The sequence below is a fragment of the Mesoplodon densirostris genome, chromosome 6, assembly GCF_025265405.1.
Source record: "Mesoplodon densirostris isolate mMesDen1 chromosome 6, mMesDen1 primary haplotype, whole genome shotgun sequence".
In the NCBI taxonomy this organism is placed as follows: Eukaryota; Metazoa; Chordata; class Mammalia; order Artiodactyla; family Ziphiidae; genus Mesoplodon; species Mesoplodon densirostris.
The window spans coordinates 83,441,592-83,454,661 of NC_082666.1; the positions used below are offsets into that span (position 1 = coordinate 83,441,592).

At 40.9% G+C, this 13,070-nt stretch overlaps 1 protein-coding gene across 1 annotated transcript in view; it reads left to right on the forward strand.

Moving 5' to 3' along the window:
* The window catches only part of PCSK5 (proprotein convertase subtilisin/kexin type 5), a 334,111-nt gene that overhangs the window by 82,614 nt on the left and 238,427 nt on the right, over positions 1-13,070 (forward strand). Inside the window, exon 3 of the mRNA XM_060102335.1 lies at positions 328-441. Coding sequence (XP_059958318.1) covers positions 328-441 — 114 coding nt within the window. The remainder of the gene's footprint in view (positions 1-327; positions 442-13,070) is intronic.

A 13,070-nucleotide genomic window follows, 5' to 3' on the forward strand; every position in this document is an offset into this window, starting at 1 on the left:
TCAGGATGAATAAATTAGCTTTAAAAAATAACACTATCAATTTGCAATAAATTGGGAATAAAATATGCTCTCTGAAAAAGCTAAAGGGGTGAGCATGTTGTTGAGAAATATGAATGATCTGTCATAAAAGACTACAAAGCCTACCTGCATTAAAGATAAAATAGAACCAGGTTTCTAGGGAATCTCTATGCTCTGGAGATTCTAGTTGCCAGAATGAAACCTGTGACTTAAACAGAGCTGACTCAAGATGGAAATGTCCCAGACTGTCACTTATGTTGTGCTAACCCTGATGGAACTTGAACACTCACCAAATGTCCTTCTTGGCAGGTGGAGTGGATCCAACAACAAGTGGTAAAAAAACGGACCAAGAGGGATTATGACTTGAGCCGCGCCCAGTCCACTTACTTCAATGATCCCAAGTGGCCAAGCATGTGGTATATGGTGAGTTTGCCTGGCCTGGGGCCATGGCATTCTGTTCTGTGTTGTGCAGTGATTGTCTGTTAGGACTGGGAGGACACAGAAACAGTGACCAGGGACTTTTTCCTGTTTCAAGATGGAGATTGATGGCCTGTGATGTTTTCTGGATCTTTTTTGAACTTAGCTCTCTGGTTCTAAGGAGGAAGAAGGGAGTTTTGATTCTGAAGCTATTTCTGTTTGAGATCTTACTCTGTGTAGTAGCTTGGTAAGTTTGGGCGAGAAGATAGAAAAATATACTACGGGCAGACACCCTGAGACCTAGCAATAGTTGTGTTCAGCTCTGGTACTCAGCTACCCCACCCTGAAACCAGCCTGGTTAATGGTACTGGGTCTTGGAAATCACTGAAATGACTTTGCAAGTAGGTAACAGATTCCTGACTTTAGTTGTCTAAATGTACCTTCTCACTTTGGGTAACAATTTTTAAAACTAGACTAGGAAAAAAGCAGTTGAAAAGTACTTGACTTGTAGCTAGTTCATTGGTTCAAGCAAAAACTTTCAGTGAGGGAAATTTAACATATTGGGAAGAGTGATCTAGAAATTTACTTGATGTTGCCTCCTTTGAAAATATATTGACACTTCTCTAGTCTTAGGGTTTTATATTCATGATACCTGAGAAATTGATTAGAATATGTTACTTATTCTTAATCATGAAATTCATATGTTACCAATTTGCTCTATAATCTGCAAAAGACCTTAACTTTTCTCTTTTTTGAAAATCTTTATTGCAAATTGTTGCCAGAGTTATCTCCTCCAGTCTATCTTGTTTTTTGCACTCCCTGACCCTGCTTCTCTAAAAATCCATTGCATTCCACATACTTGTCTGATGCTTTTCTGCCTCCCTGCATTTCATTCCTTCTGCCCAGAGTGGTCTTTTGCCCTTCCCCACATCCTCGGTTCAGGATTGTCCGTCCCTCAGACCCCACACCCAAGACTGACTATTTCATGTCTCCCATGTCCTCACGTGTCCGTGTTTGTTCTTCCTCTGCTCTCCTGGGCCCTCTATCTCTGCCACTCCTGGCATCCTTCCCTTGGCACTTTGTTTCATAGTTGTTGTATTTTTAAATCTGCTCTGTTACTTTGGGCAGGGGGTCACTTACATCCTCCCATCTGAGACTCTAACCTAGCACCTAGCAACACTAGGAATTTGTGTTTATTTGGACATGGGCGAATGTAGCTGGTGTTTCTCCCAGTTTCCCTTTTCTTAGTCTTACCTGGAAGTGGAAGGTTGTGGAAAGATTTTGGACCCCAAACAGAATTTGACACAGAAAACTCTTTCATGCATAAGGGGAAAAAAAGGAGCCATAAAGCTAAGTTCAAAGGGAGGTGGGACTCTAAACAGCATTTGACTAGAAATCACCTGAGGGGACAGTAAGACATTTGACAGCTTATTAGCTCCAAGACCAAGAAAGAGTGAACCACAAGGGAAGGTATTAGAGGGAGTGTGGGCAGGAGCTAAGGAGCTTTGTCTGTGCTGACAAGATGATAAGGATGTAATGGGATTAAGAGATAGGATGCAAGTAAAATCCCTCTACACCCCTGCTTATAAGGCTGGGGGGAGTGAGACCCTCTTTGCCTTACGTTTCTTTGTGCAAGAAAGAACCAAATTGCCGTCTGCACATGTCCCACTGGACAGTGGAAGTGTACAGCAGCTTTCCCCTACCCTCTCACCACTCCAGAAGGGCAGGTTGGGCTGTCGTAGGAACCATGGCCAAGGTGATGCCAAAGGTTTCAGTGCTTATAGAGTGAGATACCCTCACTCCCAGGAACCACTGCCATTTCTTTGGAAATTCTCTTTTTTTTTTTTTTTTTTTTTTTGCGGTATGCGGGCCTCTCACTGTTGTGGCCTCCCCCGTTGCGGAGCACAGGCTCCGGACGCGCAGGCTCCGGACGCGCAGGCTCAGCAGCCATGGCTCACGGGCCCAGCCGCTCCGCGGCATATGGGATCCTCCCAGACCGGGGCACGAACCCGTATCCCCTGCATCGGCAGGCGGACTCTCAACCACTTGCACCACCAGGGAGGCCCTGGAAATTCTCTTTTGATGTAAGGAAAGGTTGAGAGGGAAGAGCTTTTGTTTGGCCATTTAAAATATTGGATATTTTTCAACACATATTTGATGGTAATAATTCAAATAGGTAACATTCATCGATCACTTGGCACATGCCAGGCAATGTGCTCATACTTTATTTGTGCTAATGTTTTTCTAATGTAGTGTGAACAAAAGTGTGCATTAATATTGGCCCCGTGTTATAAGAGTGAGAAATCTGAGGCTCATCAAATTTAGGCCATTTGCCTAAGATCACCCAGCCTGAGAATGGTGGAGCAGAGATGCCAAACCAGGCAGATTGATGGGAGTCCAGGGGATTAAAGTGGCATTCTATCCCCATCCTTCTACTATTTACAAGCACCGTCATAAGGAAGACACTACTCCAGCCCTCCAGGAACTTCTAATCTATCCATGGAGAAATAGCTGAAATACAAAGCAGAATGGTGGGTGCCCTGTAGGATGGGCAAAGTATCTTGGGGACAACCAAAATACTTCAAAACTTCCTATTACATACATACTGTTCCCTTAATGAAAGGGGTGGGAAATAGGTTACACACCATATGTTTATCTGTCAGGAACGGTGACAGAATAGGAGTCAGAACTTCAAATCTGCAAACATGGATTCAAATCCCCATTATTTCACTTACTACGCCCACGATTGCATCAGTTAAACTCTCGTCAGCTGTAAAATAAGAGTATCTAGCTCTTACGTATGAGTTAGCTATTGCTGCATAATAAATTACAGAGCTTAGTTTTTAAGACAGTGATCTTCTGGGTTCTGTGGGTCAGGCATTCAGACAGGGCCCAGTGGTGACGACTTCTCTGTTCTGTGATGTCTGGGGCTTCAGCTGGAAGACTCAAAGGTATGACTAGAGCTGGAGGGTCCACTTCTAAGGTGGCCTAGTCACGTGGCTGGTTCCTCTCCATGTGGGCCTCACTATGGGGCTGCTGGAGTGTCCACTTGGCTCCATGGCTCCGTCTTCCCCCAGCGCAAGTGATTCAAGAGGTTGTGTCAAGAAGCGGTGACGTCTTTTATGATCTAAGCTCAGAAGTCGCAGTTACTTCTGTAATCTTCTCTTGGTCACATGTATGAACTCTGATTCAGTGTGTGAGGGAACTACATAAGCATGTGTGTACTACTAGGAGGGAAGGATGGTTGGGAAGCTTGTTACCATAATGAAATGAAATACTGCACAGGAAGCCTTTAGCACACTGCCTGACACTAGAAAACTCTCAGTAAATTATAATTGTTATTCTTCTTCTCTTTTTAATTACAATACATGCTGTTTTCTTTTTATCTGTTTTAATTGCTACTAATTGAAGGGGGGTGTGACCACATGTGCAGTGGGCATCCTTCAGAGCGCTCTGGTGACATGTCAGTGACACAGCTGGGGAAGGTGCTGATTTCCTTCTTCCTTTTTCTGAGCCCTTGGCCCTGCTGCAGTGTTTCTGAGGGCTGCTTGGTGAGCCTCCATAGGGTCCTACCCTCAGCTCGTTAGCCTAGGCCTGGTCCTGTCAGTCTATATTTATCACAGGAGAACAGAGATTAAAGAATGGCATGAAGTGTGCCTGAGTGTCTCTTTTAATTAATTTAAAAGCTTTGCCCCTGTCACTCCTCCCCTTGGAAACCGGTATGTGAAACCATTATGTCTAGCCTTGAGGCTTCGGCAATATATTCAAGGAAAGGTATATATACGAGAGTTTGTTATGGAGATGACGGCTGTCTAATTACTCCTCTGACCTGAAACACTGTGCTCAGGCTTCCAGGAGTTGGGAGGGTCTAGGCATAGAAACAGAGCTCGCTTCTCATTGCACTGACAGACGCCAGCATCTCCTCTTTGTCAGCGTGGTGGCAAGCACTGAGGATTTAGGAAAACATGATTCGTGCTTCCTAAGATCAGTAACGCAGGAGAGGAATACATAAGCGCCAATGAAAGTTTGCTGGGCCAGCAACTCCTCCCTAAACGTTTCTCCGAGATCATGTGCATACACCCAGCTCCATGGGCTTTGGGTTGTAATTTTTGCTTGTAGATTTGCTTCTTCCATTAAAATGTCCTGAGTAGTTTTTTTTTGGTTTTGTTTGGTTTTTACATCTTTATTGGAGTGTAATTGCTTTACAATGGTGTGTTAGTTTCTGCTTTATAACAAAGTGAATCAGCTATACATATACATATGTTCCCATATCTCTTCCCTCTTGCGTCTCCCTCCCTCCCACCCTCCCTATCCCACCCCTCTAGGTGGTCACAAAGCACCGAGCTGATCTCCCTGTGCTATGCGGCTGCTTCCCACTAGCTATCTATTTTACGTTTGGTAGTAGTTTTTAATGGATATCCAAGCTTGAGTCCCACTATCAGAGATTGTTATTTTTGGTATAGAGGAGGGCTCAGGCAGTAGGATTTCATCAGAATTCCCTGGTGATTCTAGTATGCAGCCAGGAGTCCTGTTATTCACTGCCCGTGTCTGTGGTAAATGCTCAATAAATGCTAATCAAATAATAGATGAGTAAACTGGACATCTGTGATCATGTAGAGAAAATAATTGCTCACGTTTATTGAGTCTTTGTCAAACATTTTGCCAGACTTTCACATGTATATTATCTTATTGCCAGTGTTCCAGTGAGCTGGGAACTATTATGGTCTTCATTTTACACGGAGGAATAAAGCAGAGACAAGTTAAGTAACTTGCCCAAAGTCACACTCTTTACCAGGGGCAGATCCTGGTGTTCAAATCCAGTCACTCTGACTCCAGAGGCTAGACTTCCAACTTCTGAGTCCCTGGACCTCATGCTAGCTGGCATCAGAATCACCTGGAGGGATTGCTGCCCACCCCTCTCACGCCCCCCAGCGGAGATTTGGGAATTTTCATTTCTAACAAGTTCCCAGTTGAGCTGATGCTGTTTGACTCTCAGGACTACTTTGAGATCTCCGTGCTCTATCATATTTTCAACAGGAGGTTTATGTGAACACAGCTGGCCTCCATCTTCCCATTATCAGTTGGAGGAAGAAGAGCTTTTTAAAAACTTATGAGACACTTTAAAGTGCACTTGGTTGATTTAGTTTGTTCCTCTTGATCTTATACCTTTTTCTTACAAAATTTTCTATTTGAGAAGCTGGCAGCTTTAATATAAGAAGATATTTTCACTTTACTTGCACTGATTGAAAAATATCCTTGGCTTATATAGTCTTTCAAGATGTTCCACAGACAAAGGATATCTGATAGGAAAGGTTGTGAAGATTTGGCCAAGTCTTTGGGAACTCAGTGTAATAGACATGGTTTTAATGTACCCAGCTGGTATAATGGACAATTTTGACCCCCTGAACAAAATTCAGTTTGACTCTAGAGATAACAAGGCTAAGTAAGATACCTCCTCAAGGGTCTGGGAATGCCAATTGAGCAAATTCAGGGAGTTAAATTTTTTTTAATTGTTACAAAATATTTAAGACATACAAAAATTTGAAAGAATACCACAAATGCAGGTCCACCCACCCCCAATCTAAGGAATAGAACGTTATGTACACAGTTGAAGCCCCGTGTGAATCCTGTCCTAATAGTGTCCCTTCATCCCTTACAGAGTTATGGAAGATGCTGCATTTGAAATAGAGGTGGGGGAGGGAGTTCCCCTTTGTTGGCAGAATGTTTCTCTTTGTGGGAGGGATTATTCAATTTATAGTAGATTTTATATTTTCTGAAGTCATTCTGAAACACATTCATACATGAAATTTGTACTCAGGCTCTTGACAAAGAGTCCCAAGAAGGCAAACTGGAAATGAAACTTGGAGGAAAATATAAGTTTAATAGAATAGCTCTTTTATTCCTTTAGTCATGTAAATATTTTATTGCCTTAGGAACGTGTTTTAGCATTGTACAGTATTTCTTGTCCAACTGTTAAGAACTAATACTGATTTTGGAGAAGCCCATAGTAAAGAACTTAAAAAAATGTTTTTTCCTGCCTTATGGAAGGCAAGCTCAATTCCAAAGAGAAAAGCAAACAAGGCCTTGTGCAGTCTTGCTATTTGATTCTCAGACTGTAGAAGTGAGTATGACTAGTGAGTATTCTTGCTACTTGATTCTCAGACTGTAGTAGTGAGTATGACTAGTGAGTATTCTTAACACAGAATTTTTTGCAATGAATATTGGGTGGCCTACTTAATATGCATTTTTTAAAGCCAGGTTTTAACAAATGGGCTCACTTTTTGATGCACTACCTCAAATTTCATGGAAGCTCTCTGGGTGGTTTCTTTGAGGAAAAAAAGTCATATTTGTCGATCAGCAGAGTGAAAATTAGCTGAGTATGGCTATGCATGTGAGGTATATCTGCCAAAAACTATGAACTAGCTAGGATAGTAATTGTGAAAAATGATTGTAAGCCACATGGTTCTTTCTCAGCCAACTGGATGGTATTCAGTTCTCCAAGAGTGTGAGGCATTGCTGTTTCTGTGGTTGGCACACATTTTCCTAATGACTTATACTGTCATTTGACTCTAATAAAATCTGGTGGAGTTTGGGGCATTATTGTCCTGGCAGCTTGGAAATCATCCTTTTACAACACCCCATTTAGCTGTTTTAATTGAAAATGCAACATGGTGTAAATCTGCAGCCATGTGGCCCGTCTTGACGTAAGTAGGAGGGCTTCTGAGAAAGGTCGGACTCCAGCCAGGCAGCAAGTGATTTCCTGGTAGGAACTACTGGGGGTTGAGATGTGGTTTTGGTGGATGCAGTGTTTGCTTCAAACTAGCTCTGTCCTGTGGAAAGGTATTTTAGTGCTCTCAACCTTAGCTCATCTGAAAAAATGAGGAATCTGGACTAGATGCTTTCTTGAGTTCATTCCTGCTTGAACCTCCTCTAGGTCCACATGGCAAGTTGAACTGGAGAGTACCACCAGTAGCCCCAGGTCTTGATTTCCAGCTCAGACCCACCCCGTGAGTTCTTGACCATTGTATCCCATGCTTTTGTTTCATTGCTACTTCAATCTTAGTGTGTCCCCTTGTTGGGGTCCCCAAGGACACCCCCAGATTTGGTGATTCACTAGGAGGAGTCACATGATTCAGCATAGAGTCATACAGATATGTTTTATTTCAGTGAAAGGATACAGTGTGAAATCAGCAAAATGAAAAGCCACATGGGGTGAAGTCCAGGGGAAACCAAGCTGAAGCTTCCAAGAGACTTCTCTCAGTGGAGTCACACAGAAAGCACTTAGTTCCTCCAGCATGAATTGTGACAACAGATGTGAAATGTTGTCTACCAGGGAGCTCGTGAGGGACTTGGTGCTCAGGGTTTTTACTGGGGGTTGGTCGTGTAGGTTCCCAGTGCCTTCCATGTACCCGAATTCCATACTCTCAGAGGCGTTCAGCACAAACCTTATTGTTTGGGTAACCAGTGTAGACACAGTGAGACATACTTATGAAGAAATGGTGAGAACCCTCCCCAAACCCAAGTTCCCAGATGCCCGCCAAGTGTATCTGGGGAGTGAAACGCATGAGTGCCTGAGATGGAATAATGCTCCTCCTTTTTTAAAACTTTGTGTTCACTGAATGAATAAATTAACACCAAAGAAAAATACTCATAAGTGATAATCCCAAGAAAAAGCAAACCTGAATCCTAAGTGTAAGTCCATATTTGTTTTACAGCCTGGAAAATCCCAACTGAATGAAAGTTCCTATGAGGCAAATGTTCATTCATGTATGCATTCATTCATTCATTCATATTTAGCAGAGATTTATTTTTTCCCAGTACTTACAATGTCTTTGACACCAAGGATAAAGTAGTAACAGGTGCTTTCTTTTTATTTTATTTTATTTTTTTACATCTTTATTGGAGTAAAATTGCTTTACAATGGTGTGTTAGTTTCTGCCTCATAACAAAGTGAATCAGTTATACATATACGTATGTCCCCATATGTCTTCCCTCTTGCGTCTCCCTCCCTCCCACCCTCCCTATCCCACCCCTCTAGGTGGTCACAAAGTACCGAGCTGATCTCCCTGTGCTATGCAAGCTGATCTCCCTGTGCTATGCGGCTGCTTCCCACTAACTATCTATTTTACGTTTGGTAGTGTATATAAGTCCATGCCACTCTCTCACTTTGTTCCAGCTTACCCTTCCCCCTCCCCGTGTGCTCAAGTCCATTCTCTGCATCTGCGTCTTTACTCCTATCCTGCCCCTAGGTTCTTCAAAATCACTTTTTTGTTTTTTTAGATTCCATATATATGTGTTAGCATACGGTATTTGTTTTTCTTTTTCTGATTTACTTCACTCTGTATGACAGTCTCTAGGTCCATCCACCTCACTACAAATAACTCAATTTTGTTTCTTTTTATGGCTGAGTAATATTCCATTGTATATATGTGCCACATCTTCTTTATCCATTCATCTGTTGATGGACACTTAGGTTGCTTCCATGTCCTGACTATTGTAAATAGTGCTGCAATGAATACTGTGGTACATAACTCTTTTTGAATTATGGTTTTCTGAGGGTATATGCCCAGTAGCGGGATTGCTGGGTCGTATGGTAGTTCTAGTTTTAGTTTTTTAAGGAACATCCATACTGTTCTCCATAGTGGCTGTATCAATTGACATTCCCTAAATGGTGCTTTCTTTAATGAAGAATAAGTGGAGCATTTTATGGGCAGAGGTTAGGGTAGTTATAGTCAGTTTGTCTGCTCAGTTGGTGGTAGTCCACTGAGGGTACCAATACTAGAACCCTAATTGGAACTTGCTGACCAACTCACGATGATTGTGATGATTTCATGTGATTTCATTACCCCATGTGAGGTTTGTGATGGAAGTCAGTATATTAGAGGTATTAAGTTAACCTATAATTAACTAGTCAAAGTGCTTCTAAAAGAGGCCAGTAAAAAATCACTTCAGATAATATTCATTCTTGCCTGGTGCAAATTATTATGACCTTTATTAATTTCCTTGAGCAAGACATAACTTATTCCATACTGGTAGTTTATCTTCTCAGCTTTACTTTCAAAGAGTAAAAGTAAGTCTGTATTCTGGCTCTTTGGGCCTGACTCTAACATGATGAAGGGTCTGTTAACATAAAGTTGTTTTCATCAAGATTTTAGTGCTTTTTCTTTAATAAGTAACACATTTTCTGCTGGAGAGCAGATAGCATTGACCATTGAACTCACTTAATTTGTGGTTGTCTTCTTAACATGTTGATTCAAGTTCTTTTATCAAAGTTTCTCTGAATTCCTCATTTCTTATTTACTTTTCACCCAGTATTGGGATTAGTTCTAGTGATCAAGGCACATTTTTGGTTGATTTTAACATATTTCTCTGCCCATGAGTAGGGTTCTCTTAGTAAGTACTCCATAAATGTTTATGGATATGAAGTGAGGAGAGAGTTGGTCATTGAGACCAAATTCACAGAACCGAATTTGGCTTTTCCTGAAAGGTGATGGTGTCTTCAAGTGTCCTGTGTTGAGAATTCAATTCTAAAGTTATCTGAGAGGAAGGTGTCTGGAATGTTGTTTTTTTCCTTAATTTTGATTGGCAGTGAACTTGGCTGGGAAGTTAATGGAGTAAGAGAAATAATTCTTAGCAATCCAGTGATGAGAAGAATCAGAAAGAAGAAAATGCCTAAATTGCCCAGGGAGGAGAAAGTAATAATCATTTTCAAATAGAATGCACATGCACTTCAATGTGATTTTTCCAGTTTCTCAAATGTTAAAAAAAAAAAAAAAAATCCTTGGTAGACTATCTCAGCCTTGGGTATGGGGTTCTAGGCTAGCGATAGGTAATCTAATGTGCAAATGGTATGGGCACCAAGAGCTGCTCCAAACCAGATGAAATCAAATTATACTGAGGCAAGTAGAATAAAACTATAAATTCCAGAAGTAGGATTTGATTACTTAATTGCATAGGTCAGAATCAAATTGGGTTCATAATGCAAAGATGGTATTCTTTATGGCAGATGATGTGGACAAAGTACAAAATGCATTTACTGATTATTCTTTCCTTGATTAAAAGGAGGAGAACCTGATAAGAAGCCTAATTTCTTCCTTTATGCTGGGAAAAAAAAAAACTAGTCAGTTTAGATGGTGTCTATTCAAATATTTGGTACAAAACTTACAGAATAATCTTAAAGACTACTTGGAAGAAATGTAGCTTTGTGGGGCTTTCTTTTCTGTTTTAGTTTTCTGGTGAGGTGAATCGTGTCTCTTGTAAAAAGGCTACCAGGATAGAAGTTCTGATCCAGACATACCAAATTAGCATGTCTGAAGCAAAGAAAATTATGCCCAGGTAGCGTAGGACTGTGTTCTCCTAATGATCTCTTTGCATGGTTTCCTGAAATTTAGTTAAATTATTGTCTTAAAAACTTGATGTTTGGGTTTGTTACCTAGTGATAGAGAAATCATCCTTATCTTTTAGTGAACTTAAAGAAATTCAGCAGGACTCTTAGCAGTAGTAGGTTAAACATAGCAGGTATACATATTTTTTAAATGTCATTCCTGTTCTGTAGAAGTGTTTTATATGCCCATTCTCATTTTGCTTTCATGCCTGTGCTCTATAGCCCAGGCCCTTCTGCTTCACATCCATGGACTATCCAGAAAAACATGCTGTGTATGTTTCTGCAGTTAGTACCTTGAATGTGGTCTTTAAGAAGATACTGAAAAAAAAAGAAAACCCTCAAAGACCACCAGATGGGATGGGCCTGAAAAATAACTTAATCGAAGCCCTCAGCTCATGCTCAATACCCACCCTGTATATTTTCAGTCACCAGAAATATACGCTACTCAGACAGCCCTTTCTTTCCATAGTGAACAATTCAGCCCCCAAACACTTCCATGCAGTTCATCAGAAACTTGTATCCCTGTCACTCCACACACACCTGATGGTCTAGTTTCCAGGCTGTGTATCACATCTGATCCCTATTTCACCAGCTTTCACTACAAATATTACAGAAAAGCAGGACTAGAAACATTTATAGTTGTGGAAGTTTGTCCAAGAAAATGAAAGATTAAGGAGATCCGTAATGATCAAACCCGATACACTCTGGACAAGTAAAAGAAATGTGCAGTGAGCAAATCATTTAAACTAGTCATACACACTAATGAACACTGAATTAGTTCTATCCTCCCAGGACTTAAGAACTAGGAGTTACCATAGAATGCTCAATAAAGGCATTAATTCAATGTGTAACAGGAGGGAAAATGTAGGAAAGCAACAGGGAATGTAATTCCCACAGAAAAAAGTAAATTGATAATCATTTTATTTATTCAACAACATGTATTGAACTCCTCTTCCGTATCAGGCATAATTCAACCTGCTGGGGATACCTTTGGGACAAAGTGATTTCAAAGGAGAGTGAGTAAGAGGTAACTGAAGTGCACAGAGCATCATGAGGCTCAGGAAAGGAGGTCACCCCACCCCAACAGAAATCTTGGTGTGGGTGAGCATCTTTGTCATGCAGGTTCCTTGGCAGAGTGAGTGAAGGCAGCTGTTGAGAAGCCCTCACCAGGGAGCCTTAAAGAAGAGATAGCTGGCTTGCCGCCTTAGCAAGGACAACGTGCAGTGTCTATGACAAGGCGGTGGGTGGTCTGTAGGCGCTGGCTTGGCTTCCTCTTGGGTCCTGGTGTGCCTAGATGGCAACTGCCTCTCCCTGGATCATCTTGAAATCTGTCATTATGTCATGAGCTCTATGCTTTGTGCCCTTTGGGGCCTAACATTTTGATTATTTTTTTTTTAATTTTGCCTGTAATGTTTTACCCCTGTGTTTTGTTGTGATAAATATGAAATCTATAAACAAATGGAAAGAATAGTAGGAACATATACACATTCCATTCACCTGGATTTAACCAAAAATTAATATTCTCTCTCTCTTTGCACACACACACCTTTTCCCCCTGAATTTTGAAAAGAAGTTACAGACATGGTAAAAATACACCCCTAAATATTTCAGGATGCCTCTCCTAAGAATGGTGTTTTTCTATATAACCAAGGTACCATTCTCACTTCTAAGAAAGTTAACAGTGATCTTATCCAATTTACTGTCCATATTCAGATTTCCCCAATAGTCACAAAAATATTTTTAATAGATCTATGCCTTTTGATCCAGAACCTAGAATCATACATTGACATTATTTGTTCTATCCTTTTATCTCCTTTAATTTGGAAGAGTTGCCCTACTGGGGGTGGGGAGTGACGAGGAGTGGTCTTTCATGTTGTTGATTTTGATGAGTCCAGGTTGGTAGTTTGTAAAATAACTCACACTTTGTTATTTGAATGTTTGTTTGATGGTTTTTCAGGACTTTAGAGGGATAAAACATTTTTGGTGTGGAAACTACCCAGATGAGATGATACCTTTTTCAGTGATTCATATTAGGAGGTAGAATGTTACAAGTTTCATTTTTGGTGATGTTAAATTTATTTCTTTGGTTGGTTGAGGTATCTGCTAGATTTTTCCATTGTAAAGGTACATTTTAGTTCTCTAATAGGAAATTCGAGGGGTAATAGCTTGAGACTTGTGAATTACCTTGTTTCCTGTCAACTTTTCCCCAAGATTTTAGCACCTATTGATGATGTCCGCCTAAATTAATCAT